This window comes from Rhinolophus ferrumequinum, chromosome 9, assembly GCF_004115265.2.
Source record: "Rhinolophus ferrumequinum isolate MPI-CBG mRhiFer1 chromosome 9, mRhiFer1_v1.p, whole genome shotgun sequence".
Lineage (NCBI taxonomy): Eukaryota > Metazoa > Chordata > Mammalia > Chiroptera > Rhinolophidae > Rhinolophus > Rhinolophus ferrumequinum.
This window is the reverse complement of record NC_046292.1, coordinates 51350633-51369702: the sequence shown is the minus strand read 5'-3', so window position 1 is coordinate 51369702 and position 19070 is coordinate 51350633. Positions and strand designations below refer to the sequence as shown.

At 35.7% G+C, this 19070-nt stretch overlaps 1 protein-coding gene across 1 annotated transcript in view; it reads right to left on the bottom strand.

Moving 5' to 3' along the window:
• LRRC7 (leucine rich repeat containing 7) overlaps positions 1-19070 on the bottom strand; it is a 364327-nt gene that overhangs the window by 275869 nt on the left and 69388 nt on the right. The window contains 1 exon segment of the mRNA XM_033115988.1: positions 11832-12034. Within this exon segment, the coding sequence (XP_032971879.1) occupies positions 11832-12034 (203 nt within the window).

Genomic DNA, 19070 nt, shown 5'->3' with positions numbered 1-19070 from the left:
CCCATTCTAATGGATTCTCTAGTTTTTGCCTTACTTGGCTTTCCTATTCCATTTCCTCCCTCCTGAGAACTCTCCTCTCCCTTGGTTTCTGTAACTCTGTTCTCCTGTTTCTTAGCATTCTCACACCCTGCCCTGTTGGCCTTGGACCTGCTCCATTTCTCCTAGGAATTAGAACTTCTCTGCAGGCTGGTGGTGCTTCACTGGCAATGATGGAAACAGCCATCATTAATGTTAATGGGTAAATTTATGGGGTGAACATAGATTACAAGCTTTTATGTAGTCAATTCTTAATTATTTAGAACAAATAAAGAGAACCTTTATCCTATTAAAGCCACTGACAGACAGAAAAGAGACCATGAAGGACGATGGGAGTTAAAGTCAACTTAATTAACCTTTATTGTCATTTTAAAAAAAAAAAAAGAGCACAAATCTTTAATACGCACACTTAAAATTTAAAGACAAGAGAAAACTTAACTTTCTAGGCGATAAATACCACACACATACACACAGATGCCAAAATGAAAAATAAGAGCAAGGCTACACTGTTACCAGGAAATCAAGAATCAGTAAAAACGTTCTAAAGAGAAAGATAGAATATTGGTATTTCCTCTAATCTCTGGTCACAATTTAACTTATTTATTGTTGTTTTGGGTTCATTACAGAAACAGCAAACTGCCTCTTTGTATTGGACAGATAAGTATCTCTGGGATTTTGTTAAAAATAATTTTCACATAAATTTTGGAAGAATAGATATCTACAAAAGATTGTCTCTCTTTTTATATCACTATTAATTTAGAAAAGAAAATAGTTTCCTGTTTGTGAAGTGGGACTACCATTTCTCATTTTATAGAAAAAAGTCAACTTTTTGGTGTTCTTTATGGTACTACAGCTCTTAACAATTGCCACCATTTGTTGGAGGCTTTGCGTTTTGCCAGGTCCCATACTCATACTTCACAGACGTGTTATTTAAACTATAACACGGAAGAAGAAGGACCACAAGGTCAGTACATGATGAAAACAAGGTACAGGTCAAACAATCCTGCAGGGTAGATGTTTTCTTCTAAATAGGGTAGATGGAGAACCTTCCTCACACTGGGGCTCTAATCCAAATTTGCCTGATTTTAAAGCTCTACTGCTTTCCATCACACCAGACATTTCACTTCTAACTGCTCTTCATCTCGGCAATTAGAGGTTCTACTGGGATTTTTGGATCTGACCTTTGAAGTTAAATATAGTAGCTAGCCAGCAATAAGTGTGAATTTACATTATTCGTATCCTTCTCTGCATTCCTATCATTACCTGAGGAACTATCATTATCTCTGAAGTTTAGTCTATGGTCTCTTACACTTCTCCCACAATTCCTCTAACAACAGAATACAGTGAACGTGATTTTTTTAGCCCAGCAATTTAGTTGAATTTTGCGTTTGATTCCATAACACATTCATGTTTCTCTCTTAGAAATCTTTTCGCTCATTGTCATTCTTAAAAAATGTATCACTTGTATGCTATAGCAGGTCCTAACTCACGGCCTCATACACCTGTACCAATTTTGGAAGCAAGTGTTCATGTGGTGATTTTCAGATGTCTACAGGCCCATTTTAGGGAAGGTCAACCTTGGACTCACACTGGCGTAATCCCATGTTCCTATAACAAGTTGAGAATGGCCTGACTTCCCAGGAGTCACCGGTCAAGAACTGTTATCTTGATGTGGTTCTCGGTCAAAGAAGGTATTCCACTTATGCAGCAATTTGCTCATTTCTAGAGTGAAATCAGCCTTTAAGGGATTTCTCTAGAGTATAAGAATAAATACTAGAGAGACAATATACTAGAATTAGTCTAAAAATTGAGAGGGTAGATAGATAGAAAACAAGCAATAAAAAATAAAGCAACTTCAGAAAAAAAAGTATACTTTAGAGAAATTAATTCCCTAAATGCAGATTTTATTCCAGAAGTCAGTCCAAATTGCCGTGTTAGTAAATGCCCTCTGATTTAGAACTACTTCACATACTAAGGAGTGAGCCAGGAATGAAATAACATTAAAACATGTAATAATAAGTTAACTAGTATTATAAGAACTATTGAAGAGTAGATAGTAAATATCGACTGACCCACCTTTATAAATTTACGTTTTAACTTATGTCATGTAATTTGCTCAAATGTTACTTTACAATTTACTTGAGCAGCGGACATTTACATTTATTAGTGTGTCATACGGACCATTTTCAAAAAGAAGTACCATAATTTTATCAGAGCTACCAAAAGGTTAACCTCTCATGCTTTTCTCTTCCAGTTCAATTCTCTTTCTTTAAAATTAATTTTTATTTTTGTAAAAGCATTACATTGGTTCTTTATCCTTTTATTCACATCCCACAATCCCATTTCTAGAGGTAGTTGCTTTCAACTTCTTTAGCTATTATTTTTTGTATATTCTTCTATATTTCTATAGAATACACATGTATTTCCACTTCTAGTTTTATCAATTACAAATACTGCACATTTATTTCATATTAAGGCAGGTGAAAAATCATATTTCTCACAACAACAACCATCATCATTCTTTTTTCTTATCTTCCTGATATATTTACATCCAATTTTTTGTTATATCAGTAGTTAATGCTGATATTAATGTTTATTTGCACACTGTGTTTTTTTTTAACTCTTAATTTTTTTTCTGAAGTTGCTTTATTTTTTATTTGCTAGGTTCTCTACACATTTAGCCTTAATTTTCCCCCTCAAATACTCAAACAGCTCTGTCAAATGCCCAGCGATTATATTTCCAATTGCTAAAGCACATCAGATAAATTGCTAGGTCCACATTTTATTCTGGAGGAACTCATTCCTGCACCTGGTGTAGCTGGCTCCAGTCTGGGCGGATGGGCGGATTTCTCTCTGTGTGACACACACATGGCTTCCATAGATATTCATTTGCTACCTTCCTGAACTGGGTTCTGGTTTCCTGGACTCCATACCTCCATCTTTTGGTTCACTCCTTGTTCTCTAGTAAAAAACTGGGAGTCACGTGTGACTCTTTTGGCCGCTTCCCTCCAAATCAAGAGATCAAACAGATGACCAAATCCAGTAAATTTTGCCTCCAAAAAGTCTCTCAAACTGTGTCCTTTGTTCTATCCTCAGCGTCACTACCCTGAACTAGGTCATCATCCTCTCACAAATGTCTACTGGTCTTCTTGCCTCTAGGTTTACACTTTTATGTCTATTTTTAGTGCAGCTAGAACTATCTTTCTAAAATACATACGTGATATTGCTGGACTTAAGTGAAATGTCCAGAGAAAATTCAAACTTCCTATCTTATCATGGAAGGTCTTTATAATTTCTCCATCCTCGTTTCTCCCATTGTCACTCTTGCACTACATATTTAAGCAATACTTAACTTTTTTCAGTTCCTTAAATATGTCTCATTTGTATTGTCTCTGGAACCTGGCCACTCCTCTCTGAGTGAACTCTTTCTCATCCTTAAGTCTTAGTTGTAGTGACATTCTTCAGGGAGGATGCTCCACTGAATTTGTCCACAACACCTGTTGCTTCCCCTTCTATCATAAAAGACAGCTTACCTGATGCAGTTACTTGTTTAATGTCTGTCTCTCATGCTAAAGAGGACATAAGTCTGTTCAATCACTATTTTCCCAGTGACCAGCAAAGTATATATCATTCAATTTCCTACAGGAGCTGGATAGGTAACTTCAGTGTCAGTGGCAGCCGAGATGGAATCTGTAAACTAGAGCTGCTGACTTATTCCCTTCTCCACCCCCATACATGTAAAAATACTTTCCATGACATCCCCCCTTTGACTGCTTCTAGAGTCAGAGACAACATTCCTTTATTTAAGAACATATTATGTGGCAGCTCTAATTTATATGGATAAAGTACTCAGAGTTTGAGGGTACAAAAAAATTGCAGAGTGCACTGTATTAGGTAATAACTTGTGGGGGAGCCACAAAAATTATCCCACCTCACTTCAACCTACAGAATCAGCATCAAAAAGTTAGAATAGGATAGAATAAAATAAAACGCCATTAAGCGAGAGAGTTTTATTTTCTGTGTCCTATGCAGGTATGCTCCAACTTTTCCTGCCCTTCCTGACCTCCCACCACAGTCAAAGATCTGACTCTTTGTAAAATAATACACATCATATCAGAGGGATCTTTTCATGCTGATGTTTTATAGAAATGATACTTAGACAGCATCTTAATACAGGTTAACGTAATTGAATTGTACTAGAAATTTTCTAGAGATACAATTAAGCCTAAAATTTTATTAGAGGGAATAAGTAATGGTGGTGGTGGGTGTTGTTATTTTGTATAAGACAAAGGGGTGAATCTTCTCTGGTAAGGTGATTCTGAGCAGAGACCTTAGGAAATGAAGGAGCAGGTCTTGTGGAAAAGCAATGCTAGCAGAGGAAAGAGCAGGGGCCAAGTCTCTGAGCAGAGAGCTTGTGTAGCTTTTATGTAAAGGCTCAGCACAAATGCTCCCACACAGTAGTCATAGCCCATTTGCTGGCCATTAACTTGGAACTTTATTTTACCTGCTGGCTGCTGGCATGATTCGGGTTCATGTTTTGTTGCTCATTTATTTTATGGAGAGTCAATGAGGATTTTTGCTATTTATGGTCCAGTGACTGGAGGCAGGCCATGACAATATTTTCACTAGTTTAAAACATCTCTCTGATAAATTCCTGGTTACTTCATATTGAATGATCTGTTTCAGCTCCACAACCATACAAGAGTGGCAACGTGGAGGATTGACATACAGTTTTTCTTTCTTAAAATGTATATACATTTTTCTGGCACCCTCTGTGTGTGTGTGTGTGTGTGTGTGTGTGTGTGTGTGTGTGTGTGTGTGTGTGTGTTTATGAAATTGAATTTCAACAATTACTTAATGAAAAACAAAGCACTGGAAGAAGTTGGTTACTGGAGTTTAACTTCATGTGTACTATAGACTACAAGACCGCAAACTGATGAATTTGTACTGAGAAAACAAATATGTTATAGCAAAATAACATTTTTTAGCAATATGTCTGCATTTCAAAAAGTATTATATCCTATTTTTAAAAATTGGTATAGTGTATATCCATGCAACGCAATATTATTTGGCAATAAAAGGAATACACTACAACATGGATGAACCTTGAAAACATTATGCACAGAGAAAGAAGCCAGTCACAAAATACCCTCCGTGTTGTATGATTCCACTTTCATGAAATGTCCAGAACAGACAAATCCGTGGAGAAAGAGGTTCCCTGAGATGAGGAGAAGCAGAGACTATGGAGTGACTGCTAACAGGTATACTTTGTTTTGGGGGGAAGTGATTACAATTTCTAGAGTTAGACAGTGGTGATGGTTGTACAATTCTGTGAATATAATGAAACCACTGCATTGAACACTTTGTAAGGATAAATTTGAAGGTACGTGAAATACATCTCAATAAAACTGCTATTTGAAAAAAGAGAGTATAGGTTTACTGCCTCTCAGTTCTTGTAAAGTTGTACCGTTTATTTGGTATTTGAGTGTTTTCCACATTTGGCTGTTGAATTATGCTTTTACAATAAAATAATAAAAGTCTTATATAAGACTTTAAAAATACTTATTTATCAAGAGAAAGAGAATGTCAGTTTCCACATTTTGCTGGATTATCAATTTGAGAAGTGTGGGATCTACTGATCTGGGTCAGGCTGAGGCAAAACTAGAGCCCAAATAGAGATATTATCAACATGCCTCCAAAAAAATGAGCAAAATTTAAGAACACAGAGCTTAACATTCAAATTAATATTTGTTTCTTTGGCTTTCCTAATTGTTTTAAAATATCTGAATGACCTCCCTACACCTCACTTGTTTTGTGTCCCTCCGACTGTTTTATGGCATTCTGATAGGAAGGGAGGACCTTGCCTTCCTCACATATAAAACAAACAATTCATTTGAGGTCTCTACAAGAGAAATGCTCATGATCTTAAATTTCACATGTCTTGAAAGATTGGAAATACCCAGAATTATCTTTGAAAGTGCTACATAATAAAGGCTATATCGTTTTCTTCTATTCACTATGAACAACAGATTTTTGTATTCTTTAGAAGCTAGATAAAAATCAGTTGAAATGCCAGATTTGTCTTACCCACAGTCTCTTAGCTTCATGAGCACAATAAAATTTCTAAATTTTATCCCTGTATACAAAGTCGCCTGACTGCTGGGGAAAACACAAGTAATTTCTAGCAAGTTCTAGTATGAGTTTGTAGTATCATTTTGCTTTTTAAAGTTTAGCATTTACTTCTCTGCAATTTTCTTCTTCCTTTCTCTCTAAGGAACATCATCTTGTCTCATTGTTTTAATTCTCACCTCTAGGAGGATGACTCTTAAATCCATCTCTAACCTTGCTCTTGAATTTCATTACCTTTTGTTTATCACTTTGTTGGGTACTTCCACTTGGACACATATTGCCATTTGATAAATCAAGCTAATAATTAGAATGTGTCCAGAAGAAAGGAACCAAGATGGTGTAGCAACTATAAAGCATGTCCTTGAAAATGGTCAAAGAAACTTGTAAACTAGTCCTGGAAAAAAGAACTCTAAGGCAAAGTACACGAATTCCTTTAAAATATTTCAAGGATCAAGGCAGTAATGCCAGAAGCATAGTTCCTTGTCCATAGAAAACATGCCTTAATAATCTTTTTATAACCCCGAGTGCCCAGCCAAGTGTTGGATGGATAGATAGATAGATGGCCATTTGGAAACATCAACAAATTACAGAATTTTCTTATAATCACAACTCTCCACTAATGCAATGATCTGCTTTCTAAGTTAGTGATTTCTTCCATAACAGAAATGTACATAAAGAGGTTGGATGACTGTTGAAAGACAAAAACAGATACTTCTGCATGGGTAGAAAGTTAAACTAGTTATTAGCTGTGGGCTCCTCAAGAGCAGTGGTCCCTGTGAATACTCATGGGACACAAAGCAGTTGTTCAGTTATCCACCGAAATTTTGACTTGTTACTATAGTATAACCTGTTTTATCCTGACTAATACATAATCTTTTCGTAATAGTTTTGGATAGAAGATAACATCCCATGTGGCCTAAGAGAAGTTCCTTAACTTTTCTGGTTTGGACTTGCTTATTAGTACCAACAAGGGCTAAATAAAATAATCTCCAAGATTGCATCTACTCAAAAATGATGTGACATTGTGATTTTGTGAATCAAGGAAATTCTCTGCAGAAGTGGTGGTGTTATCCCAAATGTGCTGGTGTAGCTGTTAGGGTCAAAAACATTTTACCCATTATGGGCAGGGAATTGTTTTTCTAGAAGTTGTCTTTGGAGATTTCAGAAAGAGATGAAGTCATGACACAACATGTTTCTTTTGGAGAGTCAATACCCAGAACTATCTTGAGATGTTACCAAATCTTATTTATGTTTGATTCAGTGTAATTACATACATTTTTTTCATCTGTGATAGGAAAATGATGAATAGAAATTATTAAATATTTTTCTATTCCAGGTATTCCACATTCATTATATCACCCAACATTCTATCTATAATATCTATCTATCTATCTATCTATCTATCTATCTATCTATCTATCTATCTATCTATCTATCAATCATGTAACTATCATCGATTTAGCCACAGGAGGTAGTGCTATTATTTTCTCAGTTTTGCTAATGAAGATATTGAGGATTCCAGAAAATAAAATCCCTTCTTAATCAAATAGCAGTGCTAGGATCTAACCCCAGGTTTGTCTGGGTCCAAAGCTCAGGTTCAAATCTATAAAATATTTCTGGAGTAGGTTGTAAACTTTTAAATGGAGAAAACTTTTAAAGTATGGTGCTTCAGATTTAGTCCCACCTTCTTGTACACATGTTTAAATTTACCTCCTCTACTAAATGCACTCTCCATGTCTTTCAATTTTGATCATATATTGGCTTTTCCAAAATTATTTCTATTCTCATTTTAAAAGTTCCTCTTCAGTTTCAGGAAGTTTCTCTATAGTTTTTCTCTTTATTGCTTTTTTCACATTTGCCTTCCCACACTACTTCATGTGTAACGTACAACCTGGTATGGTCTATTAAAATTATCTGTCTATAATTTTAAGTTTCCAATTTAAAATAATGAGCAAAAAAGTACTGAATTATAAGTTGTGGCGCTTTCTATCACTGTGTGAAAGGCATGTCACTTGTATTTTTATCCTTTACAATAGAGAATTAAGCAACACAGATTGAGCTATTCCTCATCAAAAAACTTCATGTTCTTTCCTATCTATTTTTGCATCTTTTCTGACACACTCTTGACATATCTTTTCCTGATGCCATTAACCTTGACTCTGTTCTCTACCTGTTGTATAACATCTTACAGGAGGGAGTCATGGCCAGCTAGAATATTCTCAGTATAAAATATCAGCAAGAAAAGAATAAAAATGTTTATAAAAGGCAAGTCTTGCCATAATGTAAAATGAAGAATAGGAATGGCTATCTCATTACTGAATATATCGGAAACCACATGGTAACAATGCCAGAGGAATATAAAGAAAACAATAAAATAAGATGGCAGACAAAAACATGTTATTTAATCTAACTTTAAAGATTTAAATTCCAGAAGGGTTTAAGATTTTATTTACAAGCCCTTAAAATTGTTATATGTTGTCTTTGCTTAAGAACAAATTGATCTCCTGAAATCATTGTATAACATTTTGTTTATAGTGTCCATTGTGGTAATCTCCCCAGCAGTCCTTCCAACCCTCCCCCTTGAGTTGCTGCCAACAATCACTGCTCCATAGAGGAGGCCCATCATTGTTTAACCCAATCATAATGATCCCTTTCTTCTTGCCATATGGGATTGCATAGCAAAGGGATTAAATCAGCAATAAACGTGTGACACAATTAAGGCCAATGAGACCTGAGGAAAAGTTAGTTGAGCAATTCTGAGGGAGATACTTTCTTGTCCTTCTCAGAAAAAAGTTTCAGGAGCCAGATATTTCTTTTTGGATGCTGTGGAAGTGGACTCTAGAACCGTGGCGACCAGACTGCCACCATGAGAGAAGCTAGCCTCAGAATAAACTGGATCCCACACAAGGTGAATAAAAACATACCAGCTCTGGAGCCTGTCCTAAGATGGATCTTCCAGTTATGTGAGCCAATAAATACTATTTCTTGTTTAAATTAGTTTGGATTGGGTTTTCTATTACTTGAAACACATATAGGGAAGCCAACTGATACATCACTCCTTTTGTTTCTTAATTTCCTATTTTTCTAAAAATGCACAAATATAATGATGCACAAAAAATGCATCATTAAGATATATCTCAATGTCAGATAATTTAGATTACAGGTCAAAATCAGATACTTCAGAAGAAACTAACTTACAGGGCTCTTTTAAGAAAGCATTGAATTTGGGGACTATAGAAATCTTGAGGGATTATGTAAAAGATCTTTGAAATATATAAAGCATACCAATAATAAAAGATACTTTCTTCTTATCTTAATTATAATGCATTGGGAAGTGTACGTCTAATCCATTGAGGAGGTCATTGGTTCATTTTTATTATTTAAATTTACTACAAATGCAAGCCTATTTAAGCTCCTAGTGACTTACTTGATGTATAGAACTCCCTAATGGCATTATCTGCCTAATGCATTAAGTCAAACAATGCTGTGGGACTCTTAAAACCTCTCATAATCTGGGTCCTCCCACTCTCCCTACTGTACCTACATGTAGTCAGAACTCATCACGTGCTCCTTCAGCTCCAGACTTTTCATAACTCTGCTGTCTCTCTTGTCTCCCTCTCCATACGTACCATCTTAACTTTTACATCTGTGCTTTTGGGTCAAGCACCCCTTACTCCCCTCCAAAAACAGAACTCTTCTCTATATATAAGCTCCGCCACAGTATTTGGTTCTGATTATACGTTACTGTACATTTACCTCGAATGCTTCCGATTTCTCTGTAATTAGGTTGTCAGATCATGGAGAGCAAGGATTGATACTTAATTCTCTTGTAACACCAGTAAAGCCTAACATACCGCATAGTAGATATTAAATAAATATTGCTTGATTAATCAACCTTAACCGTGTTTTTACTATTTGTCTTACAGAATCTGTCACATAGACCTAAAAAAGATTTTAAATGACTAGACGGGCTTAGGGTTTCCAGATCTGGCAAATAAAAATATAGGATGCCCAGTTAAATTTAAATTTCAGATAAATAATGAAACTTTTTTTTAGTATAAGCACATCAAATGCAATATTTGGGGCATAATTATGCATATACTAAAAAAAGTGTCTGTTTTTTAGTTTAAAATTCAAATATCACTGGATGTTATTTATCTGGAAATCCTAGATTGGCTTTCCCTACAAAAACACCTGTGCTTATTTTTCTAAATTAGACCTAAATGCCACATTTAGCAATTGTTTACCCTTATATAATTTTGCTAATCGAGTCCTGTAATGCATGAAATTCTCTGCATTGTTCCACCTGGCAGTGACAACAGATCAACTGAGTAACCATCATGTGAAAGCAGGCATGCATGCATACAGGAGGCCAAGATGAATAAGATGTCATCTTTACCTCAAGTAGTTCATAGTGTGGGAGAAGAGACACCAATTCAGTCCAGCCTCTACTTGATGTGCAATCCAGATGATAATCCATATTGTCAAATTTTTTTTTTTAACCTTGACACAGCTCTCCTGAGCAAAGATCTAAGATGACACTGTACTCTTAGGTTGTCAAAAATGAAGCATATTGGCTTGGATGTACACATTAAATAGTTCTTGCCTCTGAAGTGTTTATAAACACCATAATTAATAATCCTAAATGAAAATAATTATTCATAATTTGTTTTGATCAGCATGTTATACTTAGATTTTTGATAATGAAGTTAGTTTTATTATGGAAGATTCTTTTTCTAGTTCCTAGATATTTAATACGTACTTCATTTCGTATCAATAATGAAAACATGTTGCATGACACTTTTTCCCCCTCAGAGCCATTGTGCAAATCTTTCACAGGTAATGCCATTCTGATTACTTAATCTGAGTCACTTATTTAAGTGACCATTAGGATCCAGTGGTTGAGATTTTGAACCTCCCTGTTTTGTGGCCTTGGTCTGCTGTAGCTAATCTCTTATCATCCAATCTTTTCTGCCATGGAGAACAAGATCACAGGAGACATTTTCTTTGCATAGCACAATGTTATAATGGCTCTTTGTGTGTGTGTGTGTGTGTGTGTGTGTGTGTGTGCGCGCGTGTGCAAAGTTTGATATTAATTAAACATTTTGCTACATTGTGTTTTTTAATTGTATGCTATATACATTTAGTGATGTTTGTAATAATCTAAGATTTCAAATTCCAGAAACAACAGCATGTTTTCCATAATAGTATTAATTGCATGTGTGTGTGTGTGTGTGTGTGTGTATAAAGGTATTTCTTAGACCATATAATTCAAGTTTTAAAACAATGTTCCCTTAACATACAACATATAAAACTTTCAGTTTTGAAACAGTGTCATGTTTTTCCTTTCTTTTTTACACATTAGCTGTTGATCTCATCCACCAATCTGTATTTTCTTGGGGGTGGCGCATTTTAAATTAAAACAACAAGGCATAATCCATAAAATGATGATTTCTATGGAGGTCAATTGGTTATGGACATATTACACGAAGTTACAAATGGAGTGGTATTAAAAGGCAATGAGAATAGTGGGGAAAGTTATACCAATTTGAATGAATTGTAAATTACCCACACAGAGAGCTGTAGTTAGCATTATCATTATGCCAAGTTTTTGGAAATTATGAAATACTCATTGGCAGGGTATATTTTAGGTTGTCAAAAATTACCTTGGGTAGCTCTTCAATTTGGTTAGCATCTAGATAAAGCTCCTCTAATGTCCTTTCAAAGTTGAAGACCTCTTTTGGCACCTGCTGAAGGCTGCAGTGGGAGTAATCTAAAACGGAGATGATTTCTTCTTCACCTCGGAAACATCGGCACGGCACTAGACGGCCGATTATTTTCCGTTTGGTGGTCATCTCCAGGCACTGCACTAGAGAAAAACAAACAAACAAAAGAAAACAACTGCTTAATCAATTGCCTTTGGATGGCATTCTTGTTATATTTAAAACTGAGAAATTTAAAGTTAGTATATATTTTATAATGACATAATACTTTAAAGTTTGTATTGTATATATATGCACATGCATTATATCATTTAATCCTTTAAGCAGTCTTATAAGGTAGGTGAGATAGGTTTATTCCAATTTAATACACAAATAAATAGATTTAGAGAGGGTAAGAGGCTTCCCACCATCACACAGCTTTGGAATGGCAGGATTGGGCCAGAATACAATCAGGACTCTGCAATACTATCGCTATGTTTACACTCTCACTTGAAATGTGGATCTGTAATATGGTTTTCATTTCACACAAATTACAGTACAGAATGGAAATCTCCAGAATTTGTTGGAAAAAGCACTTTTCTCCCATTTCTTCAAAAATATTCAGGTTTCACCCCTAACATTTAAGATGTCTTCTTTTTGACCACAAATTCATTCCATCGGTCAACCTATACTCATTGAATAACAATTCTTTTCGAGGCACTGATCCAGGTACTGGGGACAGAGTGATGAATTGAACACATTCTCTGTTTATAGAAGGCTTATATTCTATTGGAGCTACAGATTAGAGTTGGATTGATCTGTGCTTAAGAATGAGGGCCTATCTTTATGAATCCTATGATTTTAATGGAAGAAAACAACTTATAATCATGGTAGAAACCTGTGACATCCTTGACCAGTCCCTCTCTAGGTGAAACAAACTAAATGCCATGACCTCTTGTAGAGACTTAGATACCGGCACCTATAACACTTTATTAAATCTATTGTTTTTCATGTCATTCTTCTCATAGACTGTAAGCCTCTTGAGGGTAGAACTATGTTTTATCCATTTTTTGCATTTGTCTTGGTGCTTGACAAATAATAGACGTTCAATTAACAAATCTAGAATGAGCAAATGAATACATGAATGAATAAATGAACATGTTTGGGACTCTTTCTCCACAACCACCATCAGTTACTGATAATTCTCTTGAAAAACTTCTCATCCTAACTAAAAGGTCACAATCTCTGTGTGTCTCCCAAGGAAGAATAATGACGGGCATCTTCCTCTGAGTTCTCAGAGCACTAATCATGTTGCTTCTTAATTATGTGTACAATTTCCCTATATGCTAAGTGGGTTCTGTTTGGGCTCATGGCAGGCCACCCCAAGATATCCCACAATGGTATGCTGAGTATTTTGAATTAAACTCAATTAAGAAACTGCCCATGCACTTGTACACCTGACATTTATGTAACTTTACTAACAATTGTCATCCCAATAAACTTTAGTTAAAAAAACGGAAAAAAAAAAGAAATAGGTACCTAAGGTGCTGACCTTGAAAACTTAAGGAAACCAAAAAAAAAAAAAAAACTGCTCATGGAAGAAGAAAGCCCTGACCACTCCATCCCTCTAAAATTAGGAAATACATTTCCCATGTGATACGTGCCCTCCCTACTCCTGAGGGTTGAGACAACCTTATCACGAGATTTATTATAAAAGAATACAGAGTCAAAAGCTTGTATAAACAAGCTTTGTTAAGGCCTTTACTAAGTTACTACCCAAACTCAAACTTTGTTTAGATTCCTCACTAACGAATACCCGAACCCTGCTTACATTCCTTGCAATGAGCACGTTCTTTGCCTTGTCAATTTCTCACAAATGTATTATTTCTTTGTCTAAAAAGTATAAAAAGGTGCCTGGTTTGATCATTTCTTTGAGCCCCATTTTATGATCTGAGCATCTTATGATTCTCCTGTGTGTATATATTAAATTAATTGTTCTCCTATTAATTTAGTCTTGTGTCAATTTTACTGTTTTAATTACTAGTCCAGCCATACAAACTAAAGTGTTAGAGGAGGGGATTCTCTCTCTCCTCAATGGATGGCTATTTGCACATGATAATCTGTAGAAGGCCAACTAAAAAACATTTAAAAAGATGACCTTTCTTTTCCATTACTTTCTATCTCTTGAATTCCTACACTTCTCATTTCTGGGAGCCTGAATCACAAGGTTTTGTAACTGTTATTATACTTGACCTTACGTGAAATCCTTGATCATAGATTAGTGACTTCCACATCTCTATGAGGGATCTAGAACATATTATGCAAGCAGTAAATGCACCTAGTAAATACCTGACATATATTAGGCACCTACTAAGTGTTTGTTGAGGTCATTGCAGTTGTAAAGAAAAATGATGATGGCTCAGACTATGACAGCAACAGTAAGTATGGACAGAAGTGATGGAAAGATTATTTAAGACGCAGAATCCAAAGTGTTGGTGATGGATTAAATGAGAGATGAAAGGGGAGGCTGTGGGGGAAAGGATGGTATCTTGAGAGATTCCCAGGTTTGTAATTTGAGTCACTAGTCGCCATATTGACCACTCAGCTGTGATGCCATAGAGCTGACTGAAGGCATATACCTTGTCTGCCTCGATGACCCACAAATGAGTGTGGAATCAATTGTTCATGCTTTTTGTTGCATCGTACCTTGCATTTATCCTTTGTGCTGAACCACATGGGCATTTTTGTTTTGTTTTTTATTACTTATCTGTTGCTACCACAATTTTTTTATTATGAACCAAGAGAAAAAAAGAGAATATCTAGGTCTGCTCCTGAACCATTTGGAGAGAGTGTTCACTGTCTACAGAAACTTTTGGAATTTAACTCACTTAGAACTGCTTTGCCTTTCATTGGCCCAAAACGTGGGCTCTTTTGGTCATCTTTTCTGTCCCCCACAATGTGCTGAGCTCTTCCGCCAGCCCAACTTCTCTTTCCTGGACTTCCTCTGAACTCAAAGATTATGCCTTATATCAAAATCAACACGTCATTAAGCCTCACCCTCTTCACTGAATGCTCCCTCTCCAGTATAGTCTCAACTGAAACTTGGTTCACTTACAGCCTTTACAAGTGGAGCACATTGATTTTCAAACACCTTAAACGCTTCACGGTTAGCAAGTGGAATTGTTATCCTCCTTGCTTTCTAAAAATTATTACTCTTCTCTCATCCTCCAAAATTCGTGTTTCTTTGATGGTCTCATTACCCAGTAACATCTCACCACTCTTCTTATACCGTTAACTTAGCATCTCTTGAACATCCTCTTCCATCTATTGATAATTTTGGTATTTAATGCATGGATTCTCAATTCCTTCCATTCCTGAATTATGCTCCCTACACATAATAACTTCCAAATTTTTAGAACTTTTTTCTACCCTAAATTTCTAGATAACTTGATTATAGTTCTACTCTTGAATTTTTTAAATTACAGGTTATTAGTATGTAATGTGGCAGTTTACCTTCTTCTAGTAGATTCCCACATACTTCTTACCGACCTCTCTCTCTTTCTCTGCAATTTTCTTTTAAATTAATAGGATTTATTTTATGATGATTATATACATTTGCAATTCAATCATATTTTATTTCTTGTGCATCTTTTTGTCTCTTTAAAAATTGTCTCTTGTTTTCTTTGCTTGGTTTTTCTATGTACCTTCCACTAATCCAATTCCCTGTCTCCCCTCGTGCAGTCACACCTGCTCCTGTCTGGAGTGGTGGCTTTTCTAGACCTGCCATATATCTGTCATCCTGGAATTTCTCTTCACTATCATTCTGTGAATTTTTCAATTCTTTTTTGTGTTACATCTCCTACGTCCTGGATCCCATGCCTTTCTAGATTTGTTGGCACACAGCCAAAGGTGGAATCTTATATCCAATAACTTTCTGAGAAAGCATCTATGGTAGGTACATCTTTTGAGAACTTTGCATGTCTGAACATGGTTTTATTTCACCCACAAACAACTCAAATTTTAGCTGGATATATACACATATATACTTTCAGGTCAGAAATAATTTTCCTTCATAAATTTGAAGGCCTTTTTAATTTATTATTTTCTAGTTTTTAAAGCTGTTGTCAGGAAATTCAGTTCCATTACTATTCAAAATCCTGTTTTATACCCACCTTCCCTTCCACCAGATCATTTTAGAATTTTTGTCTTTTCTTAGTTTTTTGAAATTTCATGACAGGGTGCTTTAATTTTTATTTTTTTTCCAATCCATTGAACTGGTGCTTGATGGGGACCTTTCCACTTTGGAAGCACTTCTCTGCCAGTTCTGTTAAATTTTCTGTTATTATTTGACATTTTTTCCTCTTCATTGTTTCTATTTTCTTTTGCTGCAATCCTGATTAACTGGATTAGAACATACCTCCTAGATTTATCTGGTAATTCAACTATTATTTCTCTTGTAATTTCCATGTCTGTGTCTTTTTATTCTATTTTCTGGGAGATTTTTCTCAACTATATCTTCTAAATCCATCTACTATATTATCTTTATCTTATAACATAGTTTTACTCTCCAAAAATTACTTGTTGCTTCCTGAATGCACATTCCTTATTCATAGTATCTTGTTTGTATTTCTGGGGGCCATACAGTTTTCATGTTCTCTCAGAAGATATTAACTATAAACTTTAAATCTTTTTACCCTTGCTTCCGGCATTATTTCTGAGTTCTATTTTTTGTTTGTCTATTTAGTTCTTTATCTTTCATGATAGGGGTTTTATTAAAATATCTGGTGATCCCTGGCTGTCCTTCAGTATTGAACAGTGAAGCTCTAAAAAGCTAATTGAAAGCTTTGTATGCATAATAGGTTTCATTGCAGGATGCTCTGGCAGCAAGCCAAAGAATATTCTCATGTTCTGCCTGGGGCATAGTTTTGTACACAGAGAATTTCAGTCAATTTGTCTATTTTCAGTACTAAATCTCTTCAGGTACTTGCTTGGTACCTGTTGTCTCCAAGACTTTCAAGAGGTCTACAGAGTCAATAAATTTGTGTATTCCTTTGTGGGTATTTTATGATGGAGTCAACGATGCACTTTGCATGTAGACGAGTATACACAGCATCTCTGTTTCCTGGATGCTCAAAATTTGCTGAAATTTCTTATATCCCGATGTCTGCTATTTTCTCTGTCCTTATGAGTATATGTATTTTAAACTTTCTTTTTGCTTAGTTGAATCTTGGTTGTAAGAATAGATAAATAAGGAAGGTGGGAGGTTAACTTCCATGCATAAAGGAAAATTTTCCTTTAAATTGCTTGCATACTTTGAATCCCTCAACCTATTAGGAGTACTAGGCAGAGAACCACATCCTTCTTCCGGAAACACTTTCTTTCTTTGGCTCCTCTTACATTATACTCTTCTGAGATTTATCCTTCCCTTTCGGTTCCTCCATTTCAATCTTTTAAGAAGGTGCCATCTTCTCCACCAAAGATTGATAGCGTTAGATTCCCCCCCGCCCCCGCCCCCACCAGGCCTGTTGCCCTTCTAATTATACACTCTCTCTCCCTTTACAATCACATTCGTCTTTCCCAACTCTCACTTTAATGTCGATGAGTGGATGGCTGTAAAGTATTTTTTATCTCTACTCAGATTTAATTCCCTTATTATTTCCACTTTACATGTTATGGGCATCTCAAGTGTAACATGTTCAAAATTGAAATGATGCTCTCGAAAGGTATGGAAAACATCATGAGGGTCAAGATTCTGTAGCTAACTCCCTGGTGCGTGACTTTGGCATATTATTTTACTCCTATCAGTTTAGTTGTCTGTGAAATAACAGAGTACATACAAAGCACTTAAAATTGTGACCTCAAGTTTTAATCATTCACAGTGTTAGAGATGACGGTTCTGCCCAAACCCCCAGCTCCTCCTGTGTTCTCAACCTCATTGAATGGCAAACCATTCACCTGGTTTCTCAATATAGAAACCTTGGCACTGTTCTTGACTTTAATTCCCTCACGTCCCACAATTATCATCAAATCCTGACCGTTAAACAGCCTTAGCATTTCCCGAACCAAGACTATTTTTCTTCATTTCAACTGCTTTGAACACTAGCTCAAACAATTATCTCTTGCATTTATATGGATCTCTTTCTATGGTTTTCCCTTCACAGTGCTGCTGGAGTGACCTTTTTAAAACATCAATATTGTGATGCCAGGCTTTTGCTACAAATACTTCCATGAGTCCTCTCTGACCTCTAGGCAAAGTCCGGTCTTTTGACTGAGGCTTATCCAGAATGATACAGTTCTGGAGTCTGACTGCTGCCTTCCACACACATGCACCACCCCCGCACAGCCTCACCCGTTGTCACTCTTCTCATTGCTTTCTGTGCTCTTTGCAATCATAGCTTCTTTTATATTCCTAAGACTACGTGATCTTTCTTATTCGGGCCTTCAGAAATAGGGCTGCCTCTGCAAGGCACATTTCCCTGGTCTAGTACCTGGTTCAGAGAAGATACTTTAAAAGTATTATAAATATTAGCAAATAAATATGGGAGCTAATTATGACTTTTATTTGTAGTGTCTTTGAAAAATTTCAAAATAATTTATAATCTATCACCTTGTTTTTTCATAAGAAATAGGCACTTATGTATTACTTCCCATATTTTTTAATAAGCTAGTTAAGGTTTAATGAGTCTGTGACGTGCATAAAGTCACACATACAATAATTAGTAGACTTGAGATGGGATCTCATATCGTCCTCTTACCTAGTGATCAGTTTTAAATTATTTGAATGTCAAAAGTATGGAAATGAAAATAGGTAGAATTGAGAAATATTTTCAGGAATTGAGTGAAGCACAAAACACAAGAATGCACGTTACATATATGATATACAGAAGCAAATATTTGCTTTTTGCTGAAACATGACCATTGCCCAGTATACCACAGAGGCATGTAGTTTCAAACCAGGGTTTGGAGTTTGACTCAGATTCATTCTAATTTCCTGTGTTACTACATATCCTTAGCACACATCCAAATGACAAATTCTTGGATTTTCAGTTTTTCAAAGGGAGTTAAAAAGGCAAAAGCAAAACAGGTATTTATCTCTTTCTGTTAAGGTCCTTCATGTAAATTCCTTGAAATCAATGGTAAGAGCATCCTTTTCTGGATTTTCACAACACTGCATGGATTCCCTTCTCTCTTAATCATATTTTT